The sequence below is a fragment of the Mustela erminea genome, chromosome 7, assembly GCF_009829155.1.
Source record: "Mustela erminea isolate mMusErm1 chromosome 7, mMusErm1.Pri, whole genome shotgun sequence".
Classification (NCBI taxonomy): Eukaryota; Metazoa; Chordata; class Mammalia; order Carnivora; family Mustelidae; genus Mustela; species Mustela erminea.
The window spans coordinates 67,363,542-67,384,486 of NC_045620.1; the positions used below are offsets into that span (position 1 = coordinate 67,363,542).

General features: G+C 38.3%; 1 protein-coding gene across 8 annotated transcripts in view; it reads right to left on the bottom strand.

The window, feature by feature from the left end:
* Positions 1-20,945, bottom strand: part of MGAT4A (alpha-1,3-mannosyl-glycoprotein 4-beta-N-acetylglucosaminyltransferase A) — a 151,238-nt gene that overhangs the window by 14,270 nt on the left and 116,023 nt on the right. For all 8 annotated transcript variants that reach the window (XM_032352003.1, XM_032352009.1, XM_032352007.1 and 5 more), the window contains 7 exons: positions 18,154-18,200; positions 16,405-16,518; positions 14,705-14,780; positions 5,387-5,501; positions 4,158-4,288; positions 446-553; positions 125-318 (listed from right to left, as the gene is read on the bottom strand). In XM_032352003.1, the coding sequence (XP_032207894.1) occupies positions 125-318; positions 446-553; positions 4,158-4,288; positions 5,387-5,501; positions 14,705-14,780; positions 16,405-16,518; positions 18,154-18,200 (785 nt within the window). The remainder of the gene's footprint in view (positions 1-124; positions 319-445; positions 554-4,157; positions 4,289-5,386; positions 5,502-14,704; positions 14,781-16,404; positions 16,519-18,153; positions 18,201-20,945) is intronic.

The window sequence follows — 20,945 nt, forward strand, 5'->3', positions numbered from 1 at the left end:
CACCGTCTCCTCACATCTGTTATACACATTAAAAAAAAACAAAAAACAAAAAAAAACACATCGTAAATCACACTAAGAAGAGGTGTAAATTTTTAAGACCAAATAGATTTCAATAGTCACCAACCTTTCTACATTGACTGGCTTATCAAATTTGAACAAGATGTAGTCTCCGGCTACTGGGGTTATAGCCCAGAAGAAATCCTCCCCCATGTAAGTTTTTTCCAGTGTATGTCCTTGGTAGACCTTCAAAGAAGTAGATATCTCTGCAGGTGGGTTTACATGGATTTTAAGAATTAATGGTTTCATGTAATCTTTATCCTAAGAGGAGAAACACATATGCTGTTAAACATCATATAGCTTATTTATACTTAAGAAGAATAATCAGTGACTAAACACTAAATAACAAACTGTATGTGCATGAGGAAAATAAAATTACATCACCAACCGTGAGTTTCTGTATTTTTCCTGATAGAGAAGAATGCAGACCAACATGCTGGAAAAGCGAAGGTCTGAAGCGAATTCGTAGATTTGCTTTCTGTCTATCACAATGTTTCTAAATATTAAAAAAAAAAAAAGTCAGTGTCACATTACAAAATGAAATCTTGTCCTCATCAGAAAACCACAAGTCCTTTTATTTTCTTTTTCCTTTTTTTTAGAGACAGAGTAGGGGTCAGGGAGGGGCAGAAGGAGAGGGAGAGAGAGAGTTGTAAGTAGGCTCCACATCCAGCACGGAGCCTGAGACGTGGGGCTCCATCTCATAACCCTGAGATCATGACCTGAGTTGAAACCAAGAGTTGGACACTCGACCAATTGGGCTACCCAGGTGCCCCTTTCAGAAGTCCTTTTCAAGAATATTGAAAAGAAAATCCAACTTATCTCATAATTCCAAATCACAATTCTTAAGGTCCTTTTTAACACATTGAGATTTGCTACTTACTAGATAAACAGATTTAATATGAAAAAAATTTAAAATAAGCACAGCTAAGAGAAGAGTTCAGCATTTAATTTCAACCATCTTCAGGATACATCAAAATGTCCATCTGACTTTTAAAATTAAAATGCACACAATATAACCTAGAGGTTTGGTTCAAATATACAGAATGTCTTTAATTGGATGATATAACGCAGGATTTGCAAATAATAAAAGGCATATTTTGTTGCATCAAAGTTATCTGAAAATGCAAGGCAACAACCTGACCATAAGCATTCAGTTGGTCTTCTGCAGTATTTTATCTCCTATAGGGTTAGGTTCTAAAATGAGTCTGGGAGGTGAGAATCTCTGATAGTAGAAATTAAAACCATTTAAATCCTCTATAAATTTTAGCACACAGCCCTTCGGCCAGTTTGATCAATCTTTTCTGTCACTGCTCCTTAGGTATTTCAAGTTCCACGGTTCAACTCGGCACAGTTACGGGACAACTTGTGTTTCCATGTGAAGCGCCTCCAGGTCCAGACTTCAGATTACAACCTGTCCTCACGCTTGGTCTGGCTGTGGGAAACCCAGATTGCCAGCAGGGCGCCCCCTGTGGGTTAACTCGGTATTTGAAAACAGCCTCCGCTGTCCTGTCAGGCTTTTATCAACTCTTCTTATTTTCAGTGACTTTTACAAGTTCTGGACGGAGAATGTACGTTTATTTGTAAGACATTTCCACTTGGAAAGGCCTCCAATAGTTTCCTGGGTACTAAAATGCTTAATTTTTCTCAAGAGGTTTTACTTCATTACTGTTATTACTAACACTATAGGTAACAGAACATAGTCTATTTACACAAAATTCAACTACTCAAATGGGAGGTGAGGAAAGGAAGGGAGGAGGAGTAACGGAGAAGAGCAAGGGGGAAGGAGGAAGGGGGGAGGAGAGAATGACCAGTGACTGAGACTGAGCCCTCTCAACAGGCGATGGCCTCACTGGTGCCTGAAGAGTCCAAGTGGGTGATAAACCTGTCGAATTTTCCAGCCCAGTGTCAAAGAGCTACTGTTCTGGAGGCTGCCAGCATGTGGAGACAGTTTCCCCAACTTCCTAGCAGAAGCAACTGAAGAATTACAGGCCACAGAAAAACACGGCCTAAGGAGCAGCGACAGAAGAGATTGATCAAACTGGCCAAAGGGCTGTGTGCTAAAATTTATAGAGGATTTAAATGGTTTAGGGGCGCCTGGGTGGCTCAGTGGGTTGAGCGGCTGCCTTCGGCTCAGGTCATGATCTCAGGGTCCTGGGATCGAGTCCCACATCGGGCTCTTTGCTCAGCAGGGAGCCTGCTTCCTCCTCTCTCTCTCTCTGCCTGCCTCTCTGTCTACTTGTGATCTCTCTCTGTCAAATAAATAAATAAAAATTTAAAAAATAAAAATAAAAATAAAAAATAAATAAATGGTTTTAATTTCTACTATCAGAGATTCTCACCTCCCAGACTCATTTAGAAGCTAACCCTATAGGAGATGAAATACTGCAGAGGACCAATTGAATACAAGTATACTGTAGGAGTGAAACGATCACCTGAATTTTCCTACGTCCTACGATAAAAATGCCTGTAAATCACAAAGAAAATACAGGTCAGGACTTACATCATAAAAGTTGTTCAAATCAATTTATATGTTCAATCATTGTTGAAAAGTAGCTACTTTGCTATTTGGTTCTGTTCCATGATTTGCTCTAAGAAAGTGGTTTAAGAACAAACAGACAAAAAAGAATGTAACAATAGCTTACAAACACCAGAAGGCAGTGTCCTAAAAACTAAGTGGCAGGTAGCATGATCAAACTGTTCTAGATAATAAGGACATGAAGTCAAATTAAATGTTTGTTAGAATGTTTTAGAATGAATATTAAGTCATCACTGTAAAGACACATTCCCATAATAAAGACTTCCTGTTACTACATGTCAAAAATCACTTATTTTGGGGGGCGCCTGGGTGGCTCAGTCGGTTAACCGCCTGCCTTCGGCTTACGTCATGATCCCAGAGTCCCGAATCAGGCTCCCTGCTCCTCAGAAGCCTGCTTCTCCCTCTGCTTCTCTCTCTCTCTCTCATGAATAAGTAATTAAAAAAGAAAATGACTTATTTTTAAGAATGTGTATTCACATTTATGCTTACATCAAAAAAAAAAAAAAGATTTTTTTTCCAGAGGTACAATTCTAATTGGACAAGGAAAACATAGCTAATTACTTTTTACAACAAGATTTCTATGGAAATAACACGATAAGACAAAAATCATCATTGACTCATTTACCTGCTACCATCACCCCAAAGGTCAGCATATGAATACTGGTTTCTTGCAAGTAATATACTAAAAAGTGCTTTTTGACTTGCCACTGCAAGTCAAAATATTGGATATTGTCCCCAAAGTATTTGAAAAAAGAAAAATGACAAAGTATGAAGAAAGCTGAAATAACCCCAACTCAGGACAGACAAGAGAACATCTATAGCCCACAGTAATACACAGAAATACCAGAGCCTAATGACACTGCTAACATTTATCAGCAAACTGAAGAAAGGTGGATTTCACTGATTTAAGGGATTTTCCACTGTTATCTGAAAGTCCCTCTAATTTAGGGATTTTCTGTCAATTCAAGAAGCAAGCAAGCACTTCAAATATCATTGCTTTCATTCAGCTATCTGGCTTCTTGAAAGTCACTTTCACAAGATAGAGAAAAGAAGCCTCTTCCCCTGGTAGGAGGTAGTATCCCTCAAACTGAGAAAGCATGGTTTTATTCAGGGTAACTGATGCTGTAGGGTGTGTTACGGGGGAGGGGTGGAATTGGATGGGGTGAGGATCCAACTATGTAGTGATTCTCTACAAGATCTGGACCTTAGTACACAGGCTTTATAGAGCAAGAGGATACACTGTAGTGAGCAAGGACCCTGGAGTGATAAAGGGTTTGCAGGCACTTAACTGACAGCTAGCCCTTAATTAGATCTCGTAGTACCACCTGGGTGTCAGGAAGGGGAAAGACTCTTATCTCCAACAGATACAGGGGAGACCAGAACAAACCTCTCTCCAACCCAGCCTAAGGTGGCATTTCTAAACTATGTATATTAATTATCACGAGCCCGGAGCACGTGGCCCCAGGAGCTGGTCATGGAATGAACACGAACAAAATGATAGACCTAAGATGGAAGTCACGTTTGGCAGCACTCCTATATCCACCCTCATAAGAAATCAACTTACTGCGTCTTTTTCAGGGTTGCAGACTTTGACCCAGAGTATATGGTCCAAGAGCCAATCAATGGGTTTCTCCTTATAGAACATAAATATGAATTCCACAATCAGAGTGAGGTCTGGTGCTTGAAACATTTTACCTGGAAAAAAAAAAAATTCTCAGTCAATAGCTGTTATGAAGAAACCAACCAACAAAATGGCTTAAATAAGTGAGATCTAACAACAAATATATAAAAGCTTGTGCTTTCAAACAGAAGTCATGAAGAGTAACTTCCCCACTTGTCTTGTCAAAAGCAAACAAACTTGCTTTAGCTAAACATTCTGAGTTGTCACCTGCGGATAAACAGATCTTCTGAACTCCTGACTTTCTCCATTACAAAATCTATCATTCAGCTACTGGCTCGAAGGATTCAAGAACCAAGTCAGAGACTTTTCCTTCATGTCTTATTAAAATTCTTCCCATTTAAAAAAAAAAAAAAAAAAAAAAGGAAATTTAGGTTCTTTTAGGTTTAGGTTAAAAAAAAAAAAATTTAACCGAATCAGTAACTGCAGAAAAACAAGGTTTCCTAATTCTTTACTTTCACAAGTAAAGATGTTTTTTGATTCTTAAGTTTTGAGATAAATGACCAACAAGGTCAAAGGCCCAGCCTCTAATACTTAAAGGTTTAAAGTGCTACAAGAAGTGAAACGTTATTCTCTAGGTGTTTTTCTAAAATCTGTAAACTTCCTGAAATTCTTCAGCTTTCGATATCTTCTTTTTAATTACAGAATTTAGGGATTTTAGTGGAAAAAATATTTTAAATGAGCACCTTAATTAGTCTATGAAAGCAACAAGTGAATACAAATTAATACCAGAACAAGAACTTCAAGGACTACATCAAACACCAGGAATTCATACTAGAAAACATAAGTGTGGCATTCTTTTTAAAAGAACCCCAATCCTACTAGAGCTCTGGGCACTAAAAGAGCGACTAGAGGGGTCAGAGAAGAAATCAGACATGCTCGGGACCATGGCTGGCCCTGTGTGTGTACTCCACAGTAAATACTGCAATCTCAGAAGTATCCAAATATTATTTTGGGTTGACTTTCATCATTTCATATGCAGAAGTTTACCTAAAATTCAATTTCCTCAAAAGCAATCCATTTCCAGGGGAAAAAAGACAATTTTAAGGTAAAAGAAATTAGTTTAAGAGTCACAGTTATTTCTGAAAAGTAGATAAATCTGACACTATTCTTACCAATGAAGCCCAGCTGGGAGAACTCGAGTATCATCCATTCTTCAGAAGAAAGTTGAAGTGCAAAATTTTTTATAGTGTTAAAGTAATTTTGTTTGACAATAATATCATCTTCAAGCTAAAAAAAGTTGAACAATCAGATTAATAAATTAGAGATGAAAAGATTCAGATAAAAGGACATTCTTATAAGAAAACTCAAGCATACTTCATAATGCAAATCAAAAAATGGTCAAAAATGATGAAAATATAAAAACAAAAAAAATTTTTTTTAAGATTTTTATTTATTTATTTGAGAGAGAGACAGTGAGAGAGAACATGAGAGGCGAGAAGGTCAGAGGGAGAAGCAGACTCCCCATGGAGCTGGGAGCCCGATGTGGGACTCGATCCCGGGACTCCAGGACCGTGACCTGAGCTGAAGGCAGTTGCTCAACCAACTGAGCCACCCAGGTGCCCAAAACAAATTTTTTTTTTAAAGAAAATGAGGAAAACAAAAGGAAGAGGCACACAGCAAGTCGCCTGAACCACTCCCTTACTGTGGGAAATCAGTCCACTCCATGAATACCCTTTTTTGGTCCTTTCATAGTGCCCAACAAGATTTCACACTACCCTTTCTACTTTTCAAAGGAAAAGAATTTTTATAAGGCTTTAAATTCTTAAAAAATTTTTACATAATACATGTGCTAAGTCAAAAAGCCAGTAGCTTTCCTTCTCTGCCCTCCAGCCTGCCAGCTGTGGTAACCAATGTTAACAGTTGGGTGGGTGGGCACCTGGGTGGCTCAGTTGGTTAAGCAACTGCCTTCAGCTCAGGTCATGATCCCAGAGTCCCAAGATCGAGTCCCTCATCGGGCTCCCAGCTCCACAGGGAGTCTGCTTCTCCCTCTGACGTCTCCCCTCTCATGCTCGCTCGCTCTCTCTCTCAAATGGATAAATAAAATCTTTAAAAAACTAAAAAAAAAAATAATTTTTTTTTTAAAAAGTTGGGTGTGCATCCACTTGATGCCTTCTATAGGGTCACACAGCACAAAAAGACCCATCTGTACTCAGGTTCCCATTCCCATTTCTGTAAATAAAGGATCTTATTAGCACACTGTCTTCTTTTCCTCTTACTATATCATGAATATCTTTCCAGGCTAATAAATATTTAGTAGATGCTTAATATTCCATGATATCAACTTTAAACAATTCAGTCAACTCCTCCCTCATTGTAAACATACATCCAGCTTGTTTCTCATTTCTTGTCAATGCAAACAATGATGCAATAAATCTACTTATATTTACGTATTAGTGCTTTTCATTTCTGTAGGACAGATTCCGGAAAGTTCACTTTTGAAGTTTTCAAAGCTATTTTCAGGGGCCCCTGGGTGGATGAGCTGGTTAAGTGTCTGACTCTAATTTCAGCTCAGGTCACAGTCTCAGGATTATGAGGTCGAACCCCGCTTCAGGCTGTGCTCACCGGTGGGGGGCAGGGGCTGGTATCTGTTTGAGTCTCCCTCCCTCTTCCTCTGCCCCTCTCCCTGCTCTCTCTCCCTCTCTCTAAAATAAATATCCTGTTAAGCAATATAAACAAATAAATGATATCTTCAAGATACTTAAGAAACTGTGGCAATTCAGAGTGCCAGTTAACCCCATATGTTCCACCGGCACCATGTGTTATTTATGCTTGGAGTTTTTACCAATTCAACTGGGAGCTGACAAAGATCAGGGACTAAGTACATGCATAAGACTTCCTCCCCAGGATCTCCTCTCATAAAAATTTCCAAGTCACAAGGTGATTTTAATACCCTAAAAATTTTTTTCCTGTTCTTACTTACTTACTTACTTTTTTCCTGTTCTCACTTTTAGTTATCTGGGCTAAGCAATTTTCACTTATCTTTATACGTAAGTTTTTTCATGTATTTAAATCCTACAAGCTTTCTTTGTCTTACCCTGTGAAGAAACAGTAGGAGTATTTGGAAAGACAGGACATGGACCCACCAAATATTTTACCAAATATTTTATTGAGCCTTCTATTGTGTACTAACCCGAGAGAATACATTGGCGAAAACATGTTCTATGCCTCCAGACATGTTCTATGCCTCCTTTAGGGAAGCTGGAGGGGAAACTAGACAAAGCACAGAACCACACTGACACCTTACTTTCCTCTGAAAGAAGAGGGGCCCACACTCAAACCTAAACACCGTCTTCCCCCAAAGCCAAGATGATCCCTAGTATCAGGCAGCTACAAACTTTTCTAATAGGTAACTTCAAAAACAGGATTGGGACTAATTACATGCACAGAGATGTAGTTGAAATAGTCAAAGGCCTATTTAAAAGTTGGTACACTCATTTTGTTTGCCAACTCACATTTTACATTTAATTAGGAAAACTGCTTTGTTCCACTCTCAAGTCTCATAGAACAACTTCACTTTTACTTCTGGGCTCTCTGTTCTGTTCCATTGGTCCATGTGTCTGTCTTTGAACTTGAACCATGTTTTCATTCCTACAGCTTTCCAGTCTTGGGTAGCTTGAAGTCTGGGATTGTGGTACCTCCACCTTTGCTGTTCTTTCTCAAGGCTGCTTTGGCTACTCACGGTCTTTTGTGGGTCCATGCAAATTTTAGTATTATTTGTTTGAGTTCGGGAAACGCTGGTGGTATTTGATAGGGATGGCACTGTTGGTAGCTTTGGGCTGTATAGACACTCTAACAATACTAATTCCTCCACTCCATGAGCACGGAGTATCTTTCCATTTGTTTGTATCATCTTCAAGTTCTTTCATCACTGTCTTAGTTTTCAGAGGACATGTTTTCCTCTCCTTGGTTAGAGTTTAACCTTAGGTATTTTATTCTTTTTTCGTGCAACTGGAAGCTGACTGTTTTAATTCCTTCTCCTGCTCTTTGTTATTAGTGCCAACAGATTTCTGTATATAAGCAACTTCACTTTTTAAAAAACTTGGTAACTGTAGATTCCTATGTGGCTCTAAGACAAAATACAGAGATCCCGAATACCTTTCACCCAGTTTTCCCCAGTCTAACATCCTCTAGTGTAACTGCACTACACTTGACTGACCGTATAATTGACTGATCTTATTAAATTTCACCAGTCTTATAGCATTCAGGTGTGTTAGAGGGGTGTGTGTGTGTGTGTGTGTGCGCGCGTGCGTGTTTAGTTCCATGTAATTTCTGGAGACAGAACAACTCCATCGTGAGCATTCTTCTGCTACTGCTACTCCTTAGATCAACAGCCTCCTCCTCCATTCCGCACTTTCCGCATCCAGTAACCAAGAGCCTGTTCTCATTTCCACAATCCTGTGATTTCAAAAATGCCATACAGTAGAATCGTACAGTACATAAGCTTTCAAGATTGGATTTTAAAGTCCCCCCAGTTCCCTCACACAAACTGTTGTGTGTATCAACAGTTTGTTTCTTTTCATTATTCCATGTCTGTGGTAGAGATGTGTCACCTGAAGAACATCGGGCTTATTTCCAGATTTTCGTTAGCACAAACAAAGCTGCTATGAACCCTTAGGTACAGGATTTTTAGGAACATATGTGCTTCTGTGACATAGGTGTTTTGGCATGGCAAGAGCCGGTCTTGAACTAAAATCTTACAACTCACTAGTGATCACTAGTTCACAGAGGGAAGCTAAAAAACAAGATGTAAAATACTGTTTTATAATATGCAAATGTGCTATCAGAAACCAAGCATTATATATTAGAATATTATATATGGAAGACTTTATATATTACATTTTGGCTTAATTTTAAGTAAAAAAGAAATTAAAAAAAAAAAAACTGGGGGTGCCTGGGTGGCTCAGTCTGTTAAGGGTCTGCCTTCTGCTTAGGCATGATCTCAGGTCCTAGGATGGAGCCCCACACTGGGCTCCCTGCTCAGAGGGCAGTCCACTTCTCCTTCTCCTGCCACATACCCTGCCCCACCCCATGCTCTCTCTCTCAAATAAATAAAATCTTAAAAAGACAGACAGAGAGAGAGAGAGAGAGAGAGAGAGAAAGAAAGAAAGAAAACTAATGGTGGTTATCCATAAGGAAGGGAGAAAACCGAGTGATGGGAGTGAAAGTGAGACTTCTGTATATCTTAGTTTATGCAATTCTGACTTTGGAGTTTTTTTTTAATTACTAAAAAGGATAAAAATTCCTAAAAACTGAATATGAAATGAAACAATTAAACCAAGGTTCATATCAATTTGGCAGCATCGTCAAAGAGTATAAAGAATTTCTTCCAGTGGCTTTCAAACACAGAATTTTTACTAGATATCCATATTAGGATACAGGAGGGAAAAAAGGACAAAGAAAATTTAAATAGCATTCAGCAGTCTAAGAGTTAGTAGTGATACTGGTATGACTATTTTGAAACTATTTCAGACATACTGTAGAATAAAAGAATTATGTTAATAGGATAATGTTATTAAAAACCAAGACTTTTAATGTTATTAAAAACAAAGCCCTAAAATCTTCATTAGACTTGGGACTATCAATATGAGCTTGTAGTTTTCCCCTTAAGAAATACAATACTCTTCTCTTTGCTAAAAGGCCCAGAAGCAAAGACATCTTAAGAGCAATGAGCATCTCATGCACCCAGATTGTGGTCCTAAATACTATTTGCTTCTACAAAGAAAAAGACTCCTTAAGAGAAACGACTGATTCTAGGAAATGTGCAAATCTTGTGCCAGTCAGCAAAGAAGTGATCAAAGATTGCTGGACTTACATGGAAGGAATATAAGAACCAATTTTTTTTTTTAAGATGTTACTTATTTGGCAGAGAGATACTGCGAGAGAGACAAAGCACAAAGAAGAGGGGTGGCAGGCAGAAGGAGAAACAGGACCCCTGCTGAGCAGGGAGCCCGATATGGGGCTCGATCCCAGTACTCTGGGATCATGACCTGAGCTGAAGGCAGACACCTAACCAACTGAGCCACCCAGGCGTCCCATGAGCCAACGTGAAAAGATTCCCACTGATTTTTTTTTTAATTTTTAATTTTTTATTTATTTTCAGCATAACAGTATTCATTATTTTTGCACCACACCCAGTGCTCCATGCAATCCGTGCCCTCTCTAATACCCACCACCTGGTTCCCCCAACCTCCCACCCCCTCGCCACTTCAAACCCCTCAGATTGTTTTTCAGAGGCTCTCGTGGTTCACCTACCCTTCCAATTTCCCCCAACTCCCTTCTCCTCTCTAACTCCCCATGTCCTCCATGCTATTTGTTATGCTCCACAAATAAGTGAAACCATATGATAACTGACTCTCTCTGCTTGACTGATTTCACTCAGCATAATCTCTTCCAGGCCCGTCCATGTTGCTGCAAAAGTTGGGTAGTCATCCTTTCTGATGGAGGCATAATACTCCATAGTGTATATGGACCACATCTTCCTTATCCTTTCGTCCGTTGAAGGGCATCTTGGTTCTTTCCACAGTTTGGCGACCGTGGCCATTGCTGCTATAAACATTGGGGTACAGATGGCCCTTCTTTTCACTACATCTGTATCTTTGGGGTAAATACCCAGTAGTGCAATGGCAGGATCATAAAGAAACTCTATTTTTAATTTCTTGAGGAATCTCCACACTGTTCTCCAAAGAGGCTATACCAACTTGCATTCCCACCAATAGTGGAAGAGGGTTCCCCTTTCTCCACATCCCCTCCAATACATGTTGTTTCCTGTCTTGCTAATTTTGGCCATTGTAACTGGTGTAAGGTGATATCTCAATGTGGTTTTAATTTGAATCTCCCTGATGGCTAGTGATGATGAACATTTTTTCATGTGTCTGACAGCCATTTGTATGTCTTCATTGGAGAGGTGTCTGTTCATATCTTCTGCCCATTTTTTGATATGATTATGTTTTGTGTGTGTTGAGCTTTAGGAGTTCTTTATAGGTCCTGGATATCAACCTTTTGTCTGTACTATCATTTGCAAATATCCCACTCGTTTCTGATGTACCAATTGTAAATAGCGATTGCAAGGACTGAGGCAAATCAAATCTATTTTAAAAATCCGTAAGTTCACAATAATGTTTTTTAAATGACCACCACTGGAGATTTCTCAGATACCAACTTCAGAAAAATTAATGAAGAGAAAGAATAGTCATTTATTCTGCCTTTCCTTAGTGAACTGTTTTTTAAGGTAACCAAACAGACAAGGAGGGAAAGTTCTTTACACGAAAACTCAGCTTCTAAGAACATCGCAAGTTACAGAATTAGAAAATTATCACTTGGCCTCCTCTAAGGAAATGACTTATCTGGGGAAAAATAATGATTTCAGAAATCATAGGGGGAGTGGCTGCTGGGGAGCTTTACATGGAGGAGAGATGAGGCTGGCCACCAAGCCCGCTGATTAATGTCAGCATCACTACAGCTGGGACAAACGCACGAAATGGGCATTGTGACACGATTCGGCAGGAAACACCCAACAGCATTCTAGAAGACACTCTTGAATTCCAAGTCAGCTGTGATACAGCACTTTACCAAAGTGTGAGATTCTGTGACAGGAAACTTCATTCCAAGCCATAAACATAACACCAGAACAGGTGGCCTTTTTTTTTTTTCTCCTTTAGGAATATGCCTGTGCTGACCATAGAGTTGGCTGCCTTATTAAAAGCACTCTCTCAAAGTCCTGGGTAGGCTACACCTCAGCAGACGCAACATGAAGACACACACCTAGCATAATTATCAAGTCTGTACTAAATCCCTTTGCTTCCTCACACTAATTCTCCCCCATTTTGCTGGGTGAACTCTATCCTTCACAAATAGTTAAAACCAATATTAAACTGAGGACTTTTCAGGCTAATCTGTTTTTCCCACTTTGTAGCTCATAATGAACTAGAGAGAATTCTATATAATATGAAATCATGTGAAGACTTCAATACGAAGCAACTCCTTTTTGGAGGCATAATTTTTGAGAAAATGGGCAATTACAGGGATGTTTACTGGATTCATCTGTGACACAACTAAAGAGTTGGGAACAATCTCAATGACCAAGAATAAGGTCATTATGATATCTGAATAATGATACTTCAATAAGTGATTAAAAAGTATTCCTACCTGTAATCACTGGCTTGTTAAGGTGTCTACCATAAGTGAAACAACAGTACAACAGGCTATGAGACAGCAGGTACAGTATGATCTTGTTCTTGCAAAAAAGAGTTGTATTAAATGAGTAAGTATGTGTAAAGCCTAAGTTGGAAAGAAAAATGTACGACGTGTGAAGTGTGTCTTAAGTGTCAGTTCATAGCTACTGTGCTTCTAACACCACATATACACACCCTGCTTAACCAAAGTTTTCTTTATCCTTTTTTTTTTTAAGATTTTAAGGGAGAATGGGAGAGGAAGCACAAGCAGGGGAAGCAGCAGGCAGGGGAGAATGAGACTCCCCACTGAGCAAGGAGCCCGACATGGGACTCTATCCCAGGACTCTGGGATCATGACCTGAGTCGAAGGCAGATGCTTAACGGACTGAGCCACCCAGCACCCCTGTTATCCTCTTTCTTCACCCTATCCTATTGTTAATTTCCTAAATGCTTACTTCTTCTATACTCCACATACACACACACAAAAAAAGCTTTAAGAGTCTATGAATTCTATGGTTAGAGATAAATTTAAAACCCATTTTAAAAGCAATGTAACTACACTTTTAAATGCCCTCTATAAAGTTCTTGACCATCGTGTAAATATACAGAGGCCCTAGAACAAACAGCAAGATTCCACTACAATAATATGGGGCACATGAAATAAAATGTTTTGAAGCTATTATCTTAAGATTAAAGTAAGACTTCTCTAAGACATTTAAAGGATACCATGTTTTTATACTCCCAACTCTTGTATACACAATGTTATATTCTGACCCTATCATCATCAATATTTCCCAACCTGAGAGCCAAGAAAGGGTGCCTGCTCATTTGAATGCACGTGGCCCAAGATAAAATGTCCAAGGAGACAAAGTCTGTGCTCCGTAAGACTGCCCCACCATGGAAAAGCAGGCTTCTCTTTCTTTCCTTCCCTCTCAAACCCCTGCCAGCAGCTGCAAAACCATTTACTTCCTTTCTGGTTCAGGGACCCAGAGCCTCTTGCAACTCTCATCAAAACCTCCTTTTTGAAGAATAAATGAAACAAGATGAGATTAGGAGGGAGACAAACCATAAGTGACTCTTAATCTCACAAAACAAACTGAGGGTTGCTGGGGGGAGGGGGGTTGGGGGGGTGGGGTTATGGACATTGGGGAGGGTATGTGCTATGGTGAGTGCTGTGAAGTGTGTAAACCTGGCGATTCACAGACCTGTACCCCTGGGGATAAAAATATATTGTGTGTTTATAAAAAATAAAAAAAAATTTTTAAAAACCTCCTTTTAGGGAAAGATCTAATAAACTTTTTATGCTAAAAAACAAACAAACAACAAAAAAAAGTAACTGACAGGCTTAGTGTGCTGCGCCACTGAGGGGTATCTGCATTTTGAACAAGGAATAAAGATGAAATAAAGATTCAATTCCAACTGTAAAATTTAAGCTTAAGTCACTAAGGAGAATGAGCTTTGGAAGAGATAAGAACCTCCTACAATTATTTAAGTTGTTGCCTACCTGGCTAACTTAAAAGCTGTATCATTACAGACTTGTTCTCTGAGCCACGCTGCTAAAAGCTAGACCATTATAGCTAAACGTCAGTTATACTATCTTCAATATAAATGTTCATGTATTGTACCACTAAAAAAAAAGAAGAAAGAAAACTGTATTACTGTAAGACCAACAAAAAAACTATCAGAAAATCCGGGTTCCTGGGTGGCTCAGTTGTTAAGTGTCTGCCTTCAGCTCAGGTCATGATCCCAGGGTCCTGGGAACAAGCCCCACTTTGGGCTCCCTGCTCAGTGCTCCCACTCTCCCTGCTTGTGTTCCCTCTCGCACTCTCTGTCAACTAAATAAATAAATCAATCTTAAAAAAACAAACAAAAACAAAAAAACACCTATCAAAAAATCCTTCTTTAAAGTTTGCCAAGTCATTAAACCTTAGCTCTTTTTAACAGGGGAGAGAGGGAGAATGAGAGCAAAGATGGAGGGATAGGAGAAGAGGAAAGAGACAAAGAGATGAGTGACCTGCCCACCATCACACCATTAAGTAGAAGCTAGTGTTTGTGCTAAACCAGAGAACGGAACAGCAGAACCCACATTATCAGTGACTGTGATGTGACAGACCTTTCTGCTCTCTGATATACTTTTATAATCTTATACATCTTAAAAGGCTTACACTTTCAAAACTTTCTGTTTCAATGAACATAGACTCTGAATATTACTTTTTCCTTAAAAGTGTGAAAAAACATTACAGGACAAACCATACTTACCTGAATGTAATATATTCCCTTTTCCTGAGCATACATCATTAGAAAACAATAATCTAGGTTTTGCTTTGTTCTCCATCTAAAATAAAAATTTTCAGAAATGAGTTAAGAATCAGACTCAAATTTAGCAAAATAAGATTCAATGTAAATATTTTATAATGCATACTACATGTTATATTTTATAATATATATACATACATTCCATACACACAGTAGACAATATATACAAAATATCTGTCGACCCACAGATACCTATGTATCTATATATGTACACATAGGATACACCCACGTAGGAGAGCATGAAAGAGAATTCACTTTTCTCTAATGAAGCCTTTATCAAAATACTAATCGTCAAGATGTCCTGAGGAAAAAAGGAGTCTAATATCAAGTAAATTTGTAAATCATATATATCCCCCTTCTGGAGACATATTCATATATCACAGGCACTGAAACATCCAAAAGTAAATAGATTTGTTGAATAAAAACTTTTGTCTATTATTTTCCAAACTCCTTCGACTGAAGGCCCTTTTTGCAAATGTAATATCTTAGTGTTTCTGGGAAATGGTGCTTCAAGAACTATACTTTGAGGATCACTGCTTTACATGAAGGCAGAAATTAATAAAATATTGTACTGAATGCTTAAAAAACCTAAAACACATTAAAGTTTACATTATTACGTCCTTTCAGGGAATTCCTAGTAACCTACAGAAACAGACTAATGCTGAATAAGAGAAGTAGTTGTAAAAACAAGTTAAAAAAAACAAAAACAAACAAACAAAAAAAGGGTTTGAATCATACAAAGCAAACTTCTCCAGAATATACCTTGGAAGTTGTTCTGAATTTAATGAGACCACCTAGAATTTACCGAAACCATTTCCAAATTTTTTAGAACTAAAATATTTCTTGAGAGACAACTGATTAGATGGTTATATCCGTCTTTCAGACAAATTAACAACTCAAGAAATATAATCTCTTCCCAAAACGTGATTTTTTCCTTCTTTCTGGTGACATAAAATTCAAAACTAATGTTAGTATCTCTTAGATTACACTGTTTTTATTAACAGTACAATAAAAATTTTCAGTCCTCCAATTTTAGAGATTTAGAGACAAATCTGGTTGACTGGATTTTTATATTATTACAATATAATTCTGCAAAACAGTAATATTGTTTTTATCACTTCCACTGAATCAGTATACAGATGTTAGGTTTACTTTGCATACAGATGTTAGGTTTCTATCTGCACTAGCTTTTGCATTATTCTGAATATATCTTAAGTCATAACCCACAGAACAGCAGTTATAAAAGTTATAGAATGGAGTGGCTGGGTGGTTCCATGATTAAGTGCCCCCAGCTCAGGTCATCATCCTGGGGTCCTGGTATTGAGTCCCGGCATCAGGCTCCCTGCTCAGTGGGGAGCCTGCTTCTCCCTCTCCCTCTGCCACTCCCCACAGCTTGTGTGTGCGCACGCTCTCTCTCTCTCTCAAATAAATAAAATCTTAAAAAAAAAAGTTATTGCACAGAGCAAATTCAACCTCTCATTATAAACTGCATATTTTCCAATTAATAACCAAAAATGCATTAGCTCTCACAAATTAGCTGAGTCGTAAAATATGTTACATTCCAGTAAATACTTATTACATGGTAAACATTTATTCCATATCATACTCACAAAATTGAGGGATCTTAAACAACACAGGCTCACCTTACTCTTTCTTTGGAGTCTCCAAATGTCTCCTTTAAGTTTGTCAGGTCAGGATAATAGCTTTCAGGAGGGGATATTATTTCCACCAAGCCAGAACTGATTTCTTTAGAAAATCTGTCATAAGAAAGATTAGCTGAGTTATTTAAGCTCTGTGGGATTTTATCTATCTTAATGCTCAACTTAGTGTGCTTAACATAAAATATATCAGTGAGGTATACTGTCAGGGTCACTCACGGAAGCAGCTCATCATTGATTTTACTTGCCAGAAAATAAGAATTTTTTGAATAACACAAAGGGTTTTTTTTTTAAATAATGCTTTAAAAACAGTGCAAAAAATGCTACTATCCCTAGAGAAGCATAGAAATCCTAAGCCAACTGCATGTATTATATTCCTAAAAAGTATCAGAATTTTAAAAAATCAAAATGAAGGTATCACAGACAATAGAGAATTGAAGAAAAACAAACTAACAAATGTGTGTGTGTGTCTGTGTCATACATGGAGCAACGTCTGGAGGAATCCAGTTGTCCTAACTGTGGGATGTACTACTGACTTTAGTGGCAGACATCAAGGAGGGTGCTCAGTACCCTGGACACATACGAGGGTCCTCACGACAAAGAATTATCTCACCTCCCATGTCAATAATGCCAAGGTTGAGAAAACCCGTTATAAAGCTTTTGTGATCAGCTTGACTAACTCAAATGTATTCCTTCCACGTTTGCATTCCCCTCATTTAGTTTTTGCAAATCTCCACAAAATCCTTGTGCAACTACCCGCATTTACACAAATGTGGTTCATGCTTAGTCATACTTTTTTCCGGGCTTGGTGTTCCTACATACTGAGGAAGAAGAGAAATGACAAAAATCACAGCATAAACCCCAAAGACCTGACCATGTGGCCAAGGGGTGGAGGGGCTATAATTAGTGCCCTGCTCCTGTATTTGAGGAATCTATACTAAATTCTGCTTATATAAAGGGTTGCCAAGAAATTGAGCACTTGAAGGAAAAACAACAACAACAAATGCACAATTTACTTCTGCACTCTTCATAGGTTTTTAAAAAGTTTCTGGTTTCAGCATTTTAGACAAAGTAAGAACCACATTATTTTAAATCTAGGGTTGACAAATAATTGTTCCTTCCTTTTGGCTTTTTAAGTAAAAGCTACATCTTTAGGGCAAAAATAGGTAAAAGTCAATGAAGAAACCCATATCATGACGAGTTTTTATGGTATCACTATTAAAGCTATGAAGGCAGTATTATGAAAACTAATATCAGAAACTTACTAAGCTTTCCCCCATTAGCTGGTAAGTCCTTGCTCACAGTAAACTATTACTCAGTCTTTGCAGAATAGAACAGATTTAGCCATAGTTTAGCACTGAGGTTTGGAACCACTACAACTACAACAAGCTACAACCACTGTAAGACTATCCACCGTGATAGCAGAGTGTTTTCTTTGTCAACTGAGGGTGAAAGACATAAGTAATCTTGTATGATCCTCTCTATGGTCTTTAAGATCGATAATTCATTAACAGAGTTACATATGTATGGCATTCAAATCTTTTCTATACTGAAATATACCACTTTGTCCATGATCAGAAAACCGTATATCCACCCACTTTAAAAGACCAATGATAGTGACCCAATAAACACTAAACACAGAGAAATGAACTATAAAAGAGGCATTTTCTTTTAGCAAAAAGCCAGTAAGTAACAGTAACTAAAATATTATCATTTTCATAATTAAGAACTTACTCTTTCTCCAAGTTGGCTACAACACTGTGTACATAATCACTATCTGTCTGGGAAAAGAAAAAAAATTATACATACATTACTGTTTTTAAATTTTTAACTTTTAATACTGAATTCAAATAAATAATTACAATATTAAGGGAAAGCATGGCATCTAATTTTGAGACATGGATTTGCATTTCTGTATTCTATTTTATTGCACTACAATATATCATGGAGTACTTACTAATACAATAAACAGAGGTCAGTTTTTATTATGTTCAGTGGTCTCTGATTAGGTAGAAAAAATGGTACAGAAACTATTTTTGCTTCTTCTGAAACACCCAAACTATAAGCAGTGAGTTAATCACAGATGCACCACGCTATAGGGAAAGATTTCTCCACTTATAATCCTAAAACCTAGGTTCAAGATCTGTCTCCGTAGCTACTTGGCCTGTATTAAGTGAAAGTAAGTCACTTTCGTGAGCCCTCCTTTCCTATACTATTTAAAAAAAAAAAAAAAAAAAAAGGCAGGAGGAAAAAACGCCTTAGAGACTATGACACTTAATGATAAAACCACTAATAAAAAGCTGTTGTTGTCTGTATTATTATCATCATTATTATTAGCCTGATAATGAGAACCCAAGTCAAAAGCACTTTACCCAGAGTTAGAAATAAATGCTTATCAGACCTGTATATTTTAAAATTGTATACAAACAGGGGTGCCTGGATGGTTCAGTTGGTTAAACTTCTTGATTTTGGCTCAGGTCACAATTTCAAGGTCCTGGAATCAAGCTCTGCTTCGGGCTCTGTGCTGGGTGTGGAGCCTGGTTGGGATTCCCTCTCCCTCTCCTCCTGCCCATCCCCACCACTTGTGCAGTCTCTCTCACTCACTCACTCAATCAATAAATTATATACAAATAGAGTTCTAATACTCCCTACCAATTTTATTTTATTTTATTTTTTTTATTAAAAATTTTTTTTTAAGATTTTATTTATTTATTTGACAGAGAGAGATCACAAGTAGGCAGAGAGGCAGGCAGAGAGAGAGAGAGGAGGAAGCAGACTCCCTGCTGAGCAGAGAGCCCAATGCAGGACTCGATCCCAGGACCCTGAGATCATGACCTGAGCCGAAGGCAGAGGCTTAACCCACTGAGCCACCCAGGCGCCCTCCCTACCAATTTTTTTTTTTTTTTAAAGATTTTATTTATTTATTTGTCAGAGAGAGAGCGAGTGAGAGCGAGCACAGGCAAACAGAGTAGCAGGCAGAGTCAGAGGGAGAAGCAGGCTCCCTGCGGAGCAAGGAGCCCGATGTGGGACTCGATCCCATGACGCTGGGATGATGACCTGAGCTGAAGGCAGCTGCTTAACCAACTGAGCCACCCAGGCGTCCCACCTCCCTACCAATTTTAAATACATTCCCAGCTTATATTAAAATGCTCAATTGTCAAAGGAATCAGTGACCCATAAAATATGATCTAGGGTATAGAGACTGCCAAAAACACTTAATACTGGAGAAAAACAAACGGAAAGAAAAAGATTAAGCTTAACCCTGGAAATTACAAAACTATTAAGCTATAAAAAGTTATATAAAGGATTTTCTGTAAAAGTATTTTACCTCTAATTTCTGTTAACTGAAAGTGATTTCTATTTTTATTATTACACTTAAAGAATGAGGAGTGAGGCAGTAACACCACATCCTTCAAACTCCTAACAGCTATGGAGATAAAATGGGCACGTAACTCAAACCTCTCCATATTCTTTCCACATAAACCTAAACATTAGTCAGTGATTTCTCTTTTAATAAATTATTCACAGACATGTGTAACCAATGAGTACCTTACCACTCATCAGCTCTAATTTTGGAGAATATGATCAGAATTGGTTTATACAAATTTTAATGTTTAAGCAACAACCTGATATGCAATATGACAAGCATTTGTGAAGGGCCACTGATTTGCCAAGCCAAAGGAAAAGGAATACAGAGATGAACAAGACCGGTTCCCTCTCCCCAACAGGCTGTTCAAGAGGTGGGCTAAGATGAGTGGATGCAAGTGCAGATTTATTGTGTAATATGTAATAAAAAGTATGGAACTCAAGTGAACCATATCTAATATCTAATTACACAGAATCCTTATTTTGCATGCTAACTGACATAACTAGCAAAATATTTGCTTAAATGCCTGTTAACTGGTGTCACTTTTCTCCAAGAGAATACAACCTTTGTGGTACCAGCTAAGGAAACCGTGCTGGGAAGCCTCTGAAGAAAGCTCTTGCCCACCTGACCTCGAGAGGGCCGGCCAGCCAGGCTTTATCTCCACAGGGCCACTCCCTACCTCTCCCCTGTAAAGGAAACCATCTACATTGCACAGTACATTGCTCAGTAAAGGAAACAACTTACAGAAAAGGAATGCAATGAAAAGTCAACCTATGGAATGGGAGGAGATACCTGTAATGGCGGCTATCCAAAATACTTGGAGAACTGATACAACTCTAACAAAAACCTGACTTAAATGGGGGCAGAAGATCTGAATAGACATTTTCTCCAAAGAAGACACACACACAGGCACAAGAAAAGATGCTCCCTATCACAATTATCGGGGGAATGCAAATCAAAACAGCAATGAAATACCACTCCAACCAGTCAGAACGGCTAGTATCAAAAAGACAAGAAACAACAAGTGTTGGCAGAAGAAAAGGAAACCCTCGTACCCTGTTGGTGGGCAATTAAGTCAGTGCAGCCTCCTCTGGTAAATAGTATGGAGGTCCACAAAAAAATTAAAATACAGCTACCATATGGTTCAGGAATGCCACTT